Below are 12,924 nucleotides of genomic sequence, written 5' to 3' on the forward strand. Positions count from 1 at the left end.
CAGGAATAGCTTTCTTTAACTTAGTTTGGCAAAAACATATTTTCGGAAAAAAACAAAAAAAAAAAACAAAGCTGAAATTGTCCCTACAAACAAATGGAAATTTAAACTGGTAGACCTTTGATGACAGCTGTCAAAAGACGGGAAAGGAACATTTTCTGGATTTACGGCGTTCTAATTTTACACTTATCCTTTACTTTTAAATATCTATCCATATATTGACCAAATATTATAACCACCTTATTATATATTTATCTACAACTTTTATTATGAACTCTCTTACATACATAATTCAGTTTATGCCTGATTGTGTTGGGGAGGGAGGGGGAGGATTGGGCTGTGGTGATGGAACTCTCTGCTCAGAGGAATCATGGCCTTCAGTCACTTCTGTATCTTGGCTAATGGGTTCTGAATTTGTAGGCAGTTCATTTTCTTTTGGAGATTCCTCTTTCCTGAGGATATATTCACCTTCAAAGTCTGTAATCAGAAAAAACAGAAAGATATGTACCTGTGTTTTGCTTAGAGTTTATAAAGGATGAATACCTTGTGCTGTTCTTTTATAATGACTGACCTGGAGGTTCTTGTGGGATGTTCTTGTCTCCTTGCAATTGATTAGACTCTGCTTCTCCAGTCTGCTCTCCTGGGAAGTCTTGTTCATTTATCTTTCTGGGGTCCAAATCTAAAGGCTTTAAGATGAAATGTTTGAGGAAAGTGTGTGGAAGATTGCTGCAGAATTTTACCATGGTAACCTGTTATCTAGCACAAGTGTTGTTCCAAAGCCACCTGATGAAGTCACAGGGACATTGAAAGGTGTTCATGCTGAAGCTCACTATTTCTGCCAGCAGATGGCAGAAGTACACACATTGTAACAGCACACCGAAACCAAGGGAAAAGATACCGCCAAGGGGTCTGGTGACAAGGTTAGGGGACCTCTGGCTGCCCAAAGTGAGACTCTCCAATTCCTTAGATGAGGAGAGCCCCAGAATTATTTATTTACATTTTGAGGGGTCTCTGGAATGCTTTGTGGTATGTATAACCTAGAAGTACTGTATATGTACATGTGGAATGTGATAATTTGTCTTGTATTGTTTTCTTTTTAAGTTTGTCTTGTAATGATGTTTCTCTTTTTTCAAAATTAATAAAAAGAATTTAAAACTAAACTAAACAATTCCTTAGATGAACAAAATGAACACTTTGGTCCCCTGAGCAATAAAATATAGCCGCTGACATCAGAGGTCTCAGAGAACTGAAAATTCAAGATAAATGAACACAATACTTACTGCGTCAGATGGTTCTAATTCTGTCCAGGAGGTCTGTGAAAATCCAGTCGAAGAAGGAGAGTCTCTGCTGTCTAAATCGTGTGATCTTTCTGTATCACAATCCACCGAGCCTGTAGCTAAGATAGAGGCCTTCTGTGATCATTCTACATATACATCAATATTCCAGCTAAAGGGAGTGGATATTGCTATCTTCTCTCTGTACACTTTACAGTATTGTTCCATTGCATGCCCTGAATTTTACCACCCATAAAATGTAGGCTGTGGCATGGAGCTGCAGTGTTGTATGGAGTTTTCTGCTTAACACATGATAGGAGGAGAGACCAGTCACATGACTTTGACAGGTCATGTGACCGGCTATCCTTCTGCCTTATTTTATTTTATTTTTTAGGAAATACATTTATTTTACTTAGCACTTATGAATGCTTTATAAATGTGTTGTTTTTAAACACTGTTTCTTTTTTAAAGCAGTGTGGCCATGATGATGCTTTATAAATTGAAACCTTTGTGGTGTTATTGTTTGAACCACCTTACAAAGCTCCAAAACCCATCACATCATTACTTGCTCCAGGAATTATTAAAGGCAATATACACTTTCGCTATTTTAACTAGGTAATAATGTAGTTATATTTCCTGTTTTGTTTGTTTGCCTTACCTTGTAATGATGGGCCCCCATGTTGTAGCTGCAGTTTGTAGTGGCATGGCTGATTGATTCCCCTATGCCCATATATTCATTCACCTAGCTTGTCCCTTTTTGCTAAAGGGACAGGCAATTTCTTTCTTCCAGTCACACAAGCGCCCAATCCATGAATCGCCATTTACTCTGTATTTCATCACAAATGTGGAAGTGCTAATGTGATGAAAACACGTCTCTTTCTGCATGCTGATCTCTCTGTGAATGCTCTGCCTGTTTCTTGCTATGTCATATCTAATGACTGCACCTGCACTAGTGCTAGACTGAAAGACCTAGAGACTATGGGATATATAGTTTCAGTTTTTTGAACCCTACATGAACAACACACATCCTACAGTGCCTTGCAAAAGTATTCACCCCCGTGGCATTTTTCGTGTTTTGTTGCCTCACAACCTGGAATTAACATGGATTGTTTGAGGATTTGCATTGTTTAATTTAGAGAACATGCCCACAACCTTGAAGATTTTTTTTTTCTATAGTGAAGCAAACAACAAATAGGACAAAATAACAGAAAAAGTCAATGTGCATAACTATTCACCCCCTAAAGTCAATACATCGTAGAGCCACCTTTTGTGGCTATCACCTTGCTCCTTGAGGTGATTCAGTTCGCATTTGCAGCGCTATACAAATCTTTCATTCATTCATTCATTCAAGTCGCTTTGGATAAGTCTCTATGAGCTTGCCACATCTTACCACTGGGATTTTTGCCCATTCCTCCTTGCAAAACTGCTCCAGCTCCTTCAAGTTAGATGGTTTGCGCTTGTGAACAGCAATCTTTAAGTCTGACCACAGATTTTCTATTGGATTGAGGTCTGGGCTTTGACTAGGCCATTCCAACACATTTACACGTTTCCGCTTAAAACACTGTGTTGCTTTAGCAGTGTGTTTGGGGTCATTGTCCTGCTGGAAGGTGAACCTCCGTCCTAGCCTCAAATCACACACAGAGTGGTATAGGTTTTGCTCAAGAATATCCCTGTATTTAGCACCATCCATCTTTCCCTCAACTCTGACCAGTTTCAATTTTAGTCTCATCAGACCAGAGCACCTTCCTCCATACATTTTGAGAGTCTCCCACATGCCTTTTCGCAAACTCAAAACGTGCCATTTTGTTTTTTGCTGAAAGTAATGGCTTTCTTCTGGCCAATCTGCCATAAAGCCCAACTCTATGGAGCGTACGGCTTATTGTCGTCCTATGTACAGATACTCCAGTCTCTGCTGTGGAACTCTGCAGCTCCTCCAGGGTTACCTTTGGTCTCTGTGCTGCCTCTCTGATTAATGCCCTCCTTGCCCAAACCATGAGTTTTGGTGTGCGGCCGTCTCTTGGCACGTTTGCTGTTGTGCCATGTTCTTTCCATTTGGTTATGATAGATTTGATGGTGCTCCTAGGGATCATCAAAGATTTGGATATTTTTTTTATAACCTAACCCTGACTTGTACTTCTCAACAACATTGTCCCTTGCTTGTTTGGAGAGTTCCTTGGTCTTCATGGCAGTGTTTGGTTAGTGGTGCCTCTTGCTTAGGTGTTGCAGCCTCTGGGGCCTTTCAAAAAGGTGTGTAAATGTAATGACAGATCATATGACACTTAGATTGCACACAGGTGGACATAATTTCACTAATTATGTGACTTCTGAAGGTAATTGGTTGTATCAGAGCTTTTTATGGGCTTCATAACAAAGGGGGTGAATACATACGCACATGCCAATTATCAGTTTATTTCTGAAAAATAGTTTTATGCATATATTTTTCTAATTTTACTTCACCAACTTAGACTATTGTGTTCTGATCCATCACATATAATTCAGATTAAAAAAACATTGAACTAAAGTCTGTAATGTAATAAAATAGGTAAAAATCCAAGGGGGTTAATGGAAGAACACTGGAACCCCCCCCCCCCACTGTTTAGGGGGGAAGGTACCTCTACACCGACCAATTGTCCAGGAGCATAGTAGGGGTACAGAACAATAAAAGGACATGCTTACTAAAAAAGCAAATATACAAAACGGTAGATACGGGTATATACATGTAGAAATTTGTCTTCTTAAATTGACTGTAATTTCACACATACAATATCGATGCAGGAGAAGCAAATACGATCGGCTGTACATTTAGATAATAATATGTCCTTTGCAATACTATTTGATGTATGTTTTTGTTTAATGGAAGAGTTTTTCTCTTCCTATGTTTTACAAATAAAAAAAAATCCAAGGGGGTGAATACTTTTGCAAGGCACTGTATGTAATTTCAAAAATACAAGATGCAGGTAAGAAGGTTTTTAATGCCTTTAAACATAAGGTCCCTATCATGATCGCACAGATATACATATCTGAGAGTGCACCTGTCACCTACAGACTGCAAAGGCCTTAGTTTTATAAGCTGAAAAGGTTCACAGAATGCAGTCTGCCAATTTATCGGGCACTTGCGTGACTGTTATTTTAGCTACCAATTGTCTGCCTCCTCTAAGGATGGCAGAGATTCCACAGCCAGCATCTTCTATGCCTTTCCTATTCTATCCGAAACTAAAAATGTGTGGCTGGAGTTTCACTTTTAGTTGATCACGTAAAAAACAATAAGATAATACTAATATTTACCTTCATTTATAAAAAAACTTCCATGAACATGGCCATTAGACCTTGACTTTAATAGTTATGTGAGCTGCATTTACCTGGTGGCTGTATCCTGCTGCTGGGTCCGGTTAGGCCAATATATTTCTTCCACAAGTAAGTTTGGTTCCTAATGCGGTTCAAATCAATTCCTAAATCGTCAAGAGCATCAAGGTTCTAAAAACACAAAATGTAGTGAGACGGCACAATGGCCTTGCGACTCTGCAACACATCTATCTGATTGCTTATCTTTGTGAGCTTGGTTAACTGTGATTATAGTGCATGGTCAGCACAGAGGATTGCAAGGATTGGCATGTGGATGAAACAAATCCATCATCAGTTTCATCCATAGTTTTGTTTTTATCATTCCTGTTGGATCACCTGCACACAGGTGTAACCTGAAAGTTAGTAATTGCTCAGGGTATGAGAATGAGTCTCAGGAAGATCTGATTTATTTGGTATGTAAGAGAACCCTTTCCTGAAAACTGCCTGGTGTTGGGATAAATTTGTATACTGCCATTGCTGACCTCATTCCTAAAATGTTACACAAATACATTTGCTTGGGACCCAGACACCATCAAGGCAGGGGGGTGACTACAAGGGTTGCAATTGCAACCCGGCCCCATGTTCTAGGGGGCCTGTGCAGCTCCCCTGTACACCTGCATAGGAGGGGCAGCAGAGGCGGCATATAGAGGAACTAATACCCTCCATTTTCCTCCTGCAGCCGCTGAAAGCCTGCTTCTCCTCCTCACCATCCCCGCAGGCATTCAGTTTCTGCAGGAGGAAAAAAAAAAAAAGAGGGGACTGATTCCTCTATATGCTGCCCCACCGCCCCTCCTATCCAGCTTACTCTTCTTTCTGCTGCCCCCGAGCCCTCGTGTACTCTCCTGCCCCCCCCGTGCCCCGCAGTTCTGCAGGCTTACCCCTTCCGCCTGGCTGCTGTGGGGGAGGTGTCAGGATGGAGAGTGGGGAAGGCGCTGGTAAATATGTAATTTACTGACCCCTTCCTATTCTGAATGTAAAGCGTCAGTGATCGGTACCGATTACTGACTCTGTTTATTCATAACTGAAGCATAGTAATCATATGCTTCAGTTTGTGATGAATGGGAAGATCTGTGAAGAGCTATCTCTGTCCAGTGATTCTGTGCAGCAGAGATTGAGGGCTGTGTCTCATTTCTCTGTCTCAAAGGTGAAATATCAGAGGTCTAATATTTCAACAAAGCCCCCCCCCCCCCCTCAACCGGGCTCCTAAAAAAAATTAAATAACCAAGTGAACTGCGCTAGCAACTGTATATAAATAAAATGTACCACAACAAAAATAACAATGGTGAATATGAAAGTGTCACAAATGGTGAAAAAAGTGTTAAAGACCTGGACATGCACCCCGCGCAACACACCCAATTTGGTGTGAGAATGCACAGGAGTGCACTACCAGAACCACAAGACCTTCAATATATGTGATAAACCAATTATTGTGCCTATTACTGTACAATGAATGGCAACGGGAACGTATAAATCTGCGCTCCCTAAGTGAAAACTTTCACTACAATAAAAAACAATTGGTGTGCATATTTGGACAAATAATATATAAAAATATGAAAAATATCAATTATCATAACACTCATGTAAGAACGGAAAATGAATACACTCTCAAAAAAATATTAATGATATATATAATCAAAGACCGACTTATGGAGCGATCCTCTCAGGAAATGCAGGTGGAATAGTGAAATCATGGAATGTCACCAATAACAAACAGAAAAAACGTAACTGATGGTTAAAACCCCTTCATGGGAGAAGCAATAGGCAGACTTCCAGCTTTTTCATCCTTATGATCACACAGGGCTGATGGTATAACAATGTTGAAATTGCTTGAAAGGGACCACAAAGCTCGCATCCCACCAAAAGAGAAAGGAGAAGCATATAGCATAAAACCTTAGGGTACCAAGGGGTCACCTGCGCATAAAAGCGCTACTCACGGGACCGGTATGCAGAGCAGGCAATCAGATAATTTGGTCGGTTCGCCGCTCTCCGGCGTGCGTTCCACCAACACCAGGAAGTGATGTCACTGGTAGCAAATCAGACAGACGTGGACAGGATATTGCGTCGACGCGTTTCGCCCCTCCCCCAGGGCGTTATCAAAGACTCAAGGAGAATCAAGGAGTCTTTGATAACGCCCTGGGGGAGGGGCGAAACGCGTCGACGCAATATCCTGTCCACGTCTGTCTGATTTGCTACCAGTGACATCACTTCCTGGTGTTGGTGGAACGCACGCCGGAGAGCGGCGAACCGACCAAATTATCTGATTGCCTGCTCTGCATACCGGTCCCGTGAGTAGCGCTTTTATGCGCAGGTGACCCCTTGGTACCCTAAGGTTTTATGCTATATGCTTCTCCTTTCTCTTTTGGTGGGATGCGAGCTTTGTGGTCCCTTTCAAGCAATTTCAACATTGTTATACCATCAGCCCTGTGTGATCATAAGGATGAAAAAGCTGGAAGTCTGCCTATTGCTTCTCCCATGAAGGGGTTTTAACCATCAGTTACGTTTTTTCTGTTTGTTATTGGTGACATTCCATGATTTCACTATTCCACCTGCATTTCCTGAGAGGATCGCTCCATAAGTCGGTCTTTGATTATATATATCATTAATATTTTTTTGAGAGTGTATTCATTTTCCGTTCTTACATGAGTGTTATGATAATTGATATTTTTCATATTTTTATATATTATTTGTCCAAATATGCACACCAATTGTTTTTTATTGTAGTGAAAGTTTTCACTTAGGGAGCGCAGATTTATACGTTCCCGTTGCCATTCATTGTACAGTAATAGGCACAATAATTGGTTTATCACATATATTGAAGGTCTTGTGGTTCTGGTAGTGCACTCCTGTGCATTCTCACACCAAATTGGGTGTGTTGCGCGGGGTGCATGTCCAGGTCTTTAACACTTTTTTCACCATTTGTGACACTTTCATATTCACCATTGTTATTTTTGTTGTGGTACATTTTATTTATATACAGTTGCTAGCGCAGTTCACTTGGTTATTTATCACTAAAGTACAGCACTTTCATTCTGCAGCTGCAACAAAATTTCTTTTTTCTTTTGAGATCACATATTATATATATTTGCGAGCGCTGTATTGTATGATTTTATATCCTAAAAAAAATTGTAAAAAAAAAAAAAATCAACTAAAATAATAATAATAAAATGTTAAAAAAAAAACTACTGACACCAGGGTAACACTTGCGACCAGGTCCTGGAATTCTGCCACCAGGCTCAGAGGGAAGAGCCCCAGGCTCAGATGGAAGCCGTGGGTCGGGGGGCTCTTCATGGTTTCTTGCACCGGGACCCTGAAGGTTCTAGTTACGCCCCTTTTAGTTAGTACTCCCATAGGAAGATTCTATTTCTATAATAGCTGAATCCAATTTATAAAATTGTCACCAAAGCTGAATTTATGCAAAACCCAATTAAGTAAGGTCATCCTATGGAATCAAAAGCTTTGTGGGTGTCCAAGGACATAACAGCTTGCAGAGTTGTGCAGGCATTATAGAAAACTGAAGATTGGATTGGAAAAGAGCCTCCTGATATTAATATTTGCAGATCCACCTGGTATGAAACCTATTGAAGATATTATTTCTGGTGGTAACAGTTGGGAGTTGCAATCACCCTCCCTTGTCACTGGGTTAAATAGAAGGGGAGAATTTCCCTGTTAGGTGCACAGCAATTTAAAAAAAAAGGAACGCAAAGGAGCCGCTTGTTACATAGTTACATAGTTACATAGTAGGTGAGGTCGAAAAAAGACACAAGTCCAACCTATGTGTGTGATTAAATGTCAGTATTACATTGTATATTCCTGTATGTTGCGGTCATTCAGGTGCTTATCTAATAGTTTATTGAAACTATTGATGCTCCCCACTGAGACCACCGCCTGTGGAAGGGAATTCCACATCCTTGCCGCTCCTACAGTAAAGAACCCTCTACGTAGTTTAAGTTTAAACCTCTTTTCTTCTAATTTTAATGAGTGTCCACATGTCTTGTTAAACTCCCTTCTGCGAAAAAGTTTTATCCCTATTGTGGGGTCACCAATACGGTATTTGTAAATTAAAATTATATCCCCTCTCAAGCGTCTCTTCTCCAGAGAGAATAAGTTCAGTGCTCGCAACCTTTCCTCATAACTAATATCCTCCAGACCCTTTATTAGCTTTGTTGCCCTTCTTTGTACTCGCTCCATTTCCAGTACATCCTTCCTGAGGACTGGTGCCCAGAACTGGACAGCATACTCCAGATGCGGCCGGACCAAAGTCCTGTAGAGTGGGAGAAATATTGTTTTATCTCTGGAATTAATCCCCTTTTTAATGCATGCCAATATTCTGTTTGCTTTGTTAGCAGCAGCTTGGCATTGCATGCCACTGCTGAGCCTGTCATCTACTCGGACCCCCAGGTCCTTTTCCATCCTAGATTCCCCCAGAGGTTCTCTCCCCAGTGTATAGATTGCCTTCATATTTTTGCCACCCAAATGCATTATTTTACATTTTTCTGCCTGAAACCTCATTTGCCATGTATGCCATCCCATTAATTTGTTCAGATCTTTTTGCAAGTGTTTCACATCCTGTTTGTGACAGCAAACAGTGTGTTTCAGCGAGGAAACAAAGTCCAATGTCCCAGGAAGTGAGGAGAGCCACTGTGGGACACAAGGCAGGATATGATGTCACACCTGGGGCGGGCTGGTTGCTATGGTGATGCGTTTCAGAACTCCTATTGGCTCCTTTCTCAAACCATTTAAAGAGGAACTGCAGTCTGCTCACATAATTTGTAATAAAAACATCTTTGCCATTCTGAAGCTTCCCTCCAACCACTTTGCATATTATTTTATATATACCGTAATTCTGTACTTGCCAAATATGCTGCAGAAATCTCCCTTCACTAAGTCTGGATGCAATCATTTTAACTGTGGGCAGCTGTAGCTGCTGCCTCTTAACATCCTGGATTTACACAGACACAAAGAGGCACACCTCCAGATCTGCAGCTCTCATTGGCCCTCTTATGACTCACCCCCCCCCCCCCTTCCTGGCAAACTCTCGCTAGAGTTAGAGAGAGCTGTGCTTGATGTCATAAGCCTAGGCTTTTTTCTCAGACATGAAACAGGAAGTGGGCTGTATAAGGTATTTACTGGCAGAAAAAAATGGTTTACTATCCAAAGTTTAAACAACAAGGGCAGAAGATTTAATAGATGGAAAGTTGAAAAAATGACTGAAGATCCGCTTTAAAATCATAGACAGGCAAGCACTAATTAAATACTGCCAGAGGCTTTTATTCTTCCCTGCTCTATCCAAAAATAAAAAATAAAGTTTTGACTTTACATATACTTTAATTGTAGGCAAACAGCTCACATTCCAACAGGGGCATAAGCTTTAACACAATTTGCACACTAAAGTGCCTACTTACAACATCTTAGGTGCAATATGATTGAAAAGCTGCCTAAATAATGATAACAATGAATAGCCCATTAGCAGACAAAATAAGATAAAAAACAGCTTTTGCAGCAATGTTCATCTTCAATTCTGAAATTTCCCCTGCGGTACTTTTTTTGTAGCTAGATGTCCTTAGTCTAATAGCAACCATCATTAAAGAGGAAGTAAACCCTGGTGGGTTTTATTTCCTCTTTATTTCCCTGCAAAGGTAAAGCATAATGGGCTACTATGCATCATATAGTAGCTCCTTATGTGTCACTTACCTGAAACTGAAGCCCGCGATGTCACTGTTGTCCCCACTAGCAGCGAGCGTCCATCTTCACCCCTCTTCCTTCCGGAACTCCAGGTCTGTGACTGGCCGGAGTCGCGTGACGTCACTCCCGCGCACGTGCACGGGAGCCGCCAGTCACGGCATGACCCCTATTAGAAACGGCACAATGTGCCCTTTCTAAAGTGCACATGCGCCATAGTCATCGGCAGGTGGCTTTTTTGTAAATATCTCCTGAACCGTGGAGGTTTAGGAGATATTTCCAGCACCTACAGGTAAGTCTTAATATAGGCTAACCTGTAGGTAAAAGTGGTTGTACAGGGTGTACAACCACTTTAAGCTCACTTCATCTGGGCCCAGGGTGTTCTGAAACCACCCCACCCTCTGGCTAGACAGTGAAAAAAGAAGCAGCACAGTGATGAACTTGTCTGTCAGGCTTTCTCCTCCTATCAGCTTCTTGTTGGCACATGAAGTGATTGGTTCCTTGTATTGCTTCTTCCTCTCCACACTCCAGCCCTGCTAAACCGGGACTGCAATGGGCTGAAACCAGGTTAAATTCCTGTACTTACACTACTTGTTTTTAACAAATAAATACATTTAATGAAGGGAAATCTCTTTATCAGATCACAGTAAAAATGGGGGCTCTAACTACTCCCCATTCTATCCAATACTGAAAAAAAAAAAAAAAAAGAAAAAAATAAGAAGGTTTGGGTATAGATATACTTACTTTATTTATTTTATTTATTTCAGGTACTTATATAGTGCCGTCAATTTACGCAACGCTTTACATATACATTGTACATTCACATCAGTCCCTACCCACAAGAAGCTTACAATCTAAGGTCCCTAACTCACATTCATACAGTGCCTTGAAAAAGTATTCATTCCCCTTGAAATTTTCCACATTTTGTCATGTTATAACCAAAAACGTAAATGTATTTTGTAGGGATTTTATGTGATAGACCAACACAAAGTGGCACATAATTGTGAAGTGAAAGGAAAATGATAAATGGTTTTCAAAATTTTTTACAAATAAATATCTGAAAAGTGTGGCGTGCATTTGTATTCAGCTCCCTTTACTTTACTTGATACCCCTAACTAAAATTTAGTGGAACCAATTGCCTTCAGAAGTCACCTAATTAGTAAACAGAGTCCACCTGTGTGTAATTTAATCTCAGTATAAAATACAGCTGATCTGTGAAGCCCTCAGAGCTTTGTTAGAAAACCTTAGTGAACAAACAGCATCATGCAGTCCAAGGAACACACCAGACAGGTCAGGGACACAGTTGTGGAGAAGTTTAAAGCAGGGTTAGGTTATAAAAAAATATCCCAAGCTTTGAACATCTCACTGGGCAATATTCAATCCATTATCCGAAAATGGAAAGAGTATGACACAACTGATGTGCAAATACGGGGCAATTTAGGAAACATCAATCACAGGTCAATTGGCTTCAGTTTAAATCACACAAATAGGAAACATAAGGGGAATACAAAGACTCTGAATTTCAAAAGAGCAAACTTCCCTAAACTACGAACCTTGCTAGAAGGCATAAATTGGGATAATATCTTAGGAACAAAGAACACGGAGGAGAGATGGGTTTGCTTTAAGAGCATATCAACCATTTAAAGGACCAAGCCTCTTTCTGAGATTTTTTGAGGTTTTTTTACAAGTTAAAAACATTTTTTTTGCTAGAAAATTACTTAGAACCCCCAAACATTTTACATTTTTTTCTAACATCCTAGAGAATAAAATGGCGGTCGTTGCAATACTTTCTGTCACATCGTATTTGCGCAGCGGTCTTACAAGCGCACTTTTTTTGGAAAAAATACATTTTTTTAATTAAAAAAATAAGACAACAGTAAAGTTAGCCCATTTTTTTTTATATTGTGAAAGATAATGTTACGCTGAGTAAATTGATACCCAACATGTCACGCTTCAAAATTGCGCCCGCTCGTGGAATGGCGACAAACTTTTAGCCTTAAAAATCTTCATAGGCGACTTTAAAAAATTCTACAGGTTGCATGTTTTAAGTTACAGAGGACGTCTAGGACTAGAATTATTGCTCTTGATCTACTGATTGCAGCGATACCTCACATGTGTGGTTTGAACACCATTTTCATATACGGGCGCTACTCACGTATGCGTTCGCTTCTGCATGCGAGCTCGTCGGGAAGGGGCGCGTTTAAAAAATTTTTTTTTTCTTATTTATTTTACCTTTTTTTTTTAATTTTTACACTGTTTTTTTAAAAAAAAAAATTGTGTCACTTTTATTCCTATTACAATGAATGTAAAAATCCCGTGTAATAGAAAAAAAGCATGAAAGGACCTCTTAAATATGAGATCTGGGGTCAAAAAGACCTCACATCTCATATTTACACTAAAATGCACTAAAAAATAAAAAAAATTAAAATAATTTTGACATTTAAAAAAAAAAAAAGTCTCTTTAAGAGCTATGGGCGGAAGTGACGTTTTGACATCGCTTCCGCCCTGCAATGATATGGAGACAGGTGGGGGCCATCTTCCCCTCACTCGTCTCCATGTCAGGCCACAAGAAGGACCCGATCGCCTCCACCGCTGCTGACGGCTCCGGTAAGTGGCGGAGGGCACCGGGGCG

The 12,924-nt window shown here is 40.4% G+C and overlaps 1 protein-coding gene across 1 annotated transcript in view; it reads right to left on the bottom strand.

Moving 5' to 3' along the window:
- Positions 1 to 237: 237 nt before the first annotated feature.
- The window catches only part of LG09H9orf43 (linkage group 09 C9orf43 homolog), a 48,160-nt gene continuing 35,473 nt past the window's right edge, over positions 238 to 12,924 (bottom strand). The window contains exons 9-12 of the mRNA XM_073599832.1: positions 4,631 to 4,745; positions 1,278 to 1,393; positions 569 to 683; positions 238 to 474 (exon numbers count right to left, since the gene is read on the bottom strand). Coding sequence (XP_073455933.1) covers positions 290 to 474; positions 569 to 683; positions 1,278 to 1,393; positions 4,631 to 4,745 — 531 coding nt within the window. The 3' untranslated portion in view covers positions 238 to 289. The remainder of the gene's footprint in view (positions 475 to 568; positions 684 to 1,277; positions 1,394 to 4,630; positions 4,746 to 12,924) is intronic.

Source organism: Aquarana catesbeiana, linkage group LG09 (assembly GCF_042186555.1).
Source record: "Aquarana catesbeiana isolate 2022-GZ linkage group LG09, ASM4218655v1, whole genome shotgun sequence".
Taxonomy (NCBI): domain Eukaryota; kingdom Metazoa; phylum Chordata; class Amphibia; order Anura; family Ranidae; genus Aquarana; species Aquarana catesbeiana.